The sequence below is a fragment of the Olea europaea genome, unplaced genomic scaffold (assembly GCF_002742605.1).
Source record: "Olea europaea var. sylvestris unplaced genomic scaffold, O_europaea_v1 scaffold3307, whole genome shotgun sequence".
In the NCBI taxonomy this organism is placed as follows: Eukaryota; Viridiplantae; Streptophyta; class Magnoliopsida; order Lamiales; family Oleaceae; genus Olea; species Olea europaea.
The window spans coordinates 15,299-20,732 of record NW_019252007.1 but is presented as its reverse complement, the minus strand read 5'-3'; the positions used below and the strand labels follow the sequence as shown (position 1 = coordinate 20,732).

Below are 5,434 nucleotides of genomic sequence, written 5' to 3'. Positions count from 1 at the left end.
TCAACGCAGATAATTGTGTATAACGACTTGTTTGATTTCTTCACTTTAAACTCGAAGTTATGTTTTAAAGCAATCCGGTGCACAGCTTCTTGCAATTCTTTCTTTGATTCGAATAGTTGCTCGACATATACATCTTCATCATCGGGAACTACACGCGAACAATTAGAGGACCGTGTACTCGGTCCGGCCTGCGAGCTCCCACCCGACTCATGTCTCCTACGAGATAAAGCAATCAAATCCTCGTTTGTAAATGCATTTTCATTCTCGTTGTCTTCAACTATCGATGGAATTCTGTGCGTAACAGTGTGACCATGGTGAGTAGCAGTGGTCTCGGGAATAACCACATCATCTTCACGAACAATCTGAATTGTATCCCAAACATCATTTACATTACGATTCTCTTCATTTGAAACTTCGTGTTCCCCCTCGTGGACATTCTTCCCCAATAAAGTTACGCAAATAGGAGTCGACTTCCGGCCTTGATTCAATTTAATTAGATGTTTCATTTCCACTTCAGAAGTAACTTTCATAGGTGGAATTGAAATGGTTGAATGCTTATGAAACAAAAATCCCAATTCCATATCGTACTGAGAGGGATCGACGTTAAGCATGTTTTGTATATCACTGTACATTTCTGCGAACGATGTACTCCTTGTTATAAAAATTGCTTTAACCCCATCTCCTTCACTCGTCCATTTCCATTCCCACTGAGTATTTTCATTCCTTTGAAATTCACCAAAGTAACAAATTGGGACACATGCTGATGCCATATCTGCCACAAATTAAAAATAAGGAATTAATATATAATTTTTTAAATTGTTCATTTCATATTTAATTTAATTTAATACTTTAAATAATTCATTGATTATTTTAAATGTTTCAAAAATATTTATTTCAATTAATATTTAAATATTCATTAATATTTATTTCAATAAACATATATTATTGAACAAATAAATTCTAAAATCTGCAAAAAAAAAAAAAGGGCTGGGCCGGCTGGAAACAGCCGGCTGCTTCCAGCCGGCCCAGACCCAATTATCTGGGCCGGCTGTTTCCAGCCCCCAGATAACTGGGCCGACTGTTTCCATCCGGCCCCGACAACTGGGCCGGCTGGAAACATTTGGCCCAGCTTTTTTCGTCCGTTTCATCTGAAATTTAAACTCTAATTTTTTATTTTTTCCCTTTTTCAACGAAATAATGTTTAAATATTTATTTTACAGACACCTATAAATTTTTCCTGTAAAATATATGCATACAGAGATGAATTTCTTTTGTTGTTTTTGCTATAAAAAAATTATAAATCTGTGTTTAAATACTGTAAAATTCATCTGCCTTTCTCTAAATAATTATTTACAGATTCAAATAGTAAACTTAACTAAAACAAAATTCAAAATACGTATTTACACTTACCAATTTCCAGTGCCGACTGTGAGTATTGTTTCTTTCTTGAACCTTTGATAATTTTGGGAGATTTCAATATTTTAGCAGATGGAAGGAAAAAATTCTTTTTTACTGTATTGGAGAAACTGATAAACCAAAACTGATTTTGAAATTTATGTAGGGAAGTAACAGAATTTATTTAAACTATTAAAGGTATTATTGTCTTTTAAACAATTGATATACTTTTGTAATTATTAAACATGAATAAGGGTAGAATTGTCTTTTTAATGGCAATAGACCAATGTGGTGAATACAAAAAAAAAATGGTCAAAACGAAAATTTGGTTGTTTGACCAAGCTATTTTAAAAAGTACCCCAAAGATAGGCACCTCTGTACTGTAGAATAGCGGCCAAACAAGATGCCTACCTGTGTATCACGGATTACCTTACACGTTAATCAAGCCAAGTCACACCATAAATGCATGCTTATACATCTTGGTGAGGCATTAATGGGCGGTGAAAAGAGAGAGAGAGTGAGAGAGAGAAATGGCTTCTACAGAACCATGGCTACTGGAAAATGGCAATCTCAGATGCCTGACTATGGAAATGAAGCAAGGCCATGGCCACAGCCGGACGGCACATAACAGGTCTTCTTCTTCTCTGCGCAGGAAATCGGACCTAACCCTTGTTTCCAAAGTTCGAAAAGTGTTTCTCCGAAAGTTTTTGGTCAATCTGCAAGAGGTTTTGTTGGGATCAAAGCTATCGATTTTGTTTCTGGCAATTCCTTTTGCTGTCGCGGCTGAGTGTACAAAATTTGGAAGAGTGAGTACACTCTTTCTTCGGTTAACTTTTCCTCGTCTAACCCTAACTGAATAATTTGATTGGGAATTTCATTTATATATACTTCATGAAAAAACTGTAAACTGCTAGCCTTGTTGCATTTATTATTATTTTGCAATTGTTCATTATTTTCTTTCGTTTTATTTTTGAACAGCCATGGGTGTTTGCGTTGAGTTTGCTTGGACTCACACCGCTTGCTGAACGTGTCAGCTTTTTGACCAAGTTAGAATTTTATAATAATTTTTTCCTTCTTCTTCAATAAATAATACTACCAGGATCTAACATTTTATAATAATTTTTTCCATTTTCCATTTTTGGTCTAACAATAATTTATGCAGGCAAATAGCTTTCTACACAGGTCCAACAGGTAATCCATGTTTCATACATTATTTTTTTATGTTATGACATTCAAATCTTTATAATTTTTTAGGGGAAAAAAGAAGAAGATGAAATCAGTTCAAAATCTGTACCAAAATGTTGATAGAGACAATAAAACGTGAGGGACAGAGCCGGCACTCGGTGAGTCATGGTGGCCGCCCGTGCAAGCTCCACCAGAAATATTTTTTGTTATCATATACTGGGCGGTCGCATCCTAGCCCACTTGAATTCCTAGATCATTAGTGGGGTGGCATAGCTAGAAAAATCCTCACCATATTTTATAATTGCGCGTGATAGAGAATAAAGGAAGAATCTTGATTGAGTTAAAAAATTAAAATTAGACCAAAACAAATAATGAATAGTATAATCCAATACTATTGTGTTGATGTAGCATTGATTGGTCTTTTCTGGGTTGGCAATTACTTAATCTAGTACAGTAACTATGAATCGAATGCAGCAATGAAAATTTTGATTCGTTTTGCTTAATCTAGATTCTCAAGAATAAAGCTTAATTCATGGTTGGATTACTTCATACGGTTTCCAAATCCTTTTCTTGCTGTGTATATCTTTGCAGTTGGAGGGCTTCTAAATGCTACTTGTGGAAATGCTACAGAGCTGATCATATCCATATTTGCTCTGATCCGTCAAGAAGTAGATGTAGTTAAATACAGTCTACTTGGTTCCATACTTTCAAACCTTCTTTTGGTTCTTGGAACCTCTCTTTTCTGTGGTGGAATTGCAAATCTCAGAAATGAACAAAAGTTTGATAGAGTAAGATATTCTACTTCCATTAATTGCGCAAATTTCTAGCCTAAAAAATGGAATTCTTGAATAATTATCTGATATATTTAGCGCGGTGTTGAAATATAACAGAAAATGGAAATTGCGCAAATTTCTAGCCTAAAAAATGGAATTCTTGAATAATTATCTGATATATTTAGCTTGGTGTTGAAATATAACAGAAACAAGTGGATGTGAATGCCCTCCTTTTGTTGTTGGGATTGCTTTGCCATGTTTTGCCCTTGATGATTCTATATGCTGGAAATGAATCCAAGTTGATAGGGACTGAAAATCTTGCGCTGTCAAGAGGTAGTTCTATTGTGATGCTGATTGCATACATTTCTTACCTATTTTTCCAGCTATGCTCTCATCGGGAACTATTTGAAGCTTCCGTGGTGAGTCATTTCCCTTTAAAAAAGTTATGCTATTAGTCTTGCATTGCTGCTTTTGGCCCTGTAAAATGTTCGTTTGGTCGGATCGACATATGGAACTCAGCATTATTAAGAAGGAAAAAAAGATGGTTTGCAGTATTATTAAACAAACTTGTGGTGGTGGTAATTATCAGGATGAAGAAGAAGACAGTAGGGTGGTATCTGACGAATCAGCCGTGATTGGATTCTGGAGTGCATTTGTTTGGCTAGTTCTAATGACCGGTGTCATGGCCCTACTGTCGGAATATGTTGTGGGCACAATTGAGGTGAACTTTCAACATAAATTATTAAAGTCGGACTGATTGATAAGATTTTGAAATTTTGTATTGGGATCGAATAATTTCATATTTTTCGGGCGTATGCCACAACAGGCTGCATCAGACTCTTGGGGATTATCTGTAGGTTTCATCAGTGTAATTTTGCTACCAATTGTTGGAAATGCAGCAGAACATGCTGGGGCTGTCATATTTGCCTTTAAGAACAAGCTGGTATGTCATGGAGGATATACTTTATTATTTTCAATGAACAATTTTGAAGGCAATTCTAGCTGATATTTAATAATTCGAAGATAATTGTGAAAGTGAAATACTCGAAAAGAAACGAAACTTTGCAAAAAGAAAAGAAAAGAAAAGCGTTGTCATTCTTTCTTTTTTCACCTCTTAATTTCTTTGCTATATCTGCTCACTATTTTTCGGACAGGATATTTCTTTGGGCGTAGCACTTGGTTCCGCTACTCAAATTGCCACGTTTGTGGTAAGAACTTTAATCGTAAATTACATTCTTGAGGTAGACTTGTTTGCTTGCTGCTGATTGAAAAATAGTCGCTTGCCTAATTATTTCTAAAATAATTAGATTCCATTAAGCATAATTGTGGCGTGGATAATTGGTATCAACATGAATCTCGACTTCAATCTCTTTGAAACCAGTTGTCTTGCTCTATCAATAATCGTCACAACATTCGCTTTACAGGTAATTAATCTTTATACGATGAATTAAAAAACTGGATTTTACAAATCGACATTTGTTGGTTATCAAGAAATTTTTTCCAAAATTTTAGCTTTTAGAGATGAATTACAACGTGAAATTATTCATTTATATCTTCAATGTGCATTTCTTAAATACGCTAATGAAATTAAGACATGCACGAATCTTGCAGGACGGAACATCTCATTACCTAAAAGGAGTAGTTCTGCTGCTGTGTTACCTAGTTATTGGGGCTGGCCTTTTCATTTTCGGAACTCCAAATGGCAAGTATAAACCCTAAAATTTACTATGTAATCCAGAACTAAAATTTGTAGACCCAACTAATCATGTCTTTTCTTGAATCTATTTGCAGATCATGCTGACAGTGAAACAAAAATTTCGTATCATCTATCATCAAATGAAAAAATCTTGAAAGATTTGGTTCCATGAAAGATTTGCATGCATTTGTTATTTTTTCATTGGGCAAACATGGAGATCTCTGTCTGTTTACATATTATTCAATTAGGAGTGAATACCTGAAGTTTTCAGCAAAAAAAATAATGTTTGTTTCACTGTTCTGAGCATTTTACTGATCAATCAATTAGTGAACTGGCTCGATTATGAAAAGTACCGATAATTCCGCATTATAGTTTATTTTATTGA

At 34.9% G+C, this 5,434-nt stretch overlaps 1 protein-coding gene across 6 annotated transcripts; it reads left to right on the top strand.

The window, feature by feature from the left end:
* Nucleotides 1-1,755: 1,755 nt before the first annotated feature.
* Nucleotides 1,756-5,434, top strand: LOC111385840 (vacuolar cation/proton exchanger 3-like). Of its 6 annotated transcripts, none has more exons than XM_023010271.1 (11): nt 1,756-2,201; nt 2,374-2,441; nt 2,558-2,586; nt 3,172-3,368; nt 3,737-3,772; nt 3,943-4,074; nt 4,180-4,296; nt 4,505-4,561; nt 4,661-4,777; nt 4,965-5,055; nt 5,145-5,434. In XM_023010271.1, exons 1-11 carry the CDS (start codon nt 1,926-1,928, stop codon nt 5,219-5,221), a joined length of 1,197 nt encoding a protein of 398 aa, XP_022866039.1. In that variant the 5' UTR covers nt 1,756-1,925; the 3' UTR covers nt 5,222-5,434. The 6 variants fall into 6 exon arrangements, with proteins under 6 accessions (XP_022866039.1, XP_022866034.1, XP_022866033.1 ...); XM_023010266.1 differs by having other exon boundaries at nt 3,560-3,772; nt 4,508-4,561; XM_023010265.1 differs by having other exon boundaries at nt 3,560-3,772.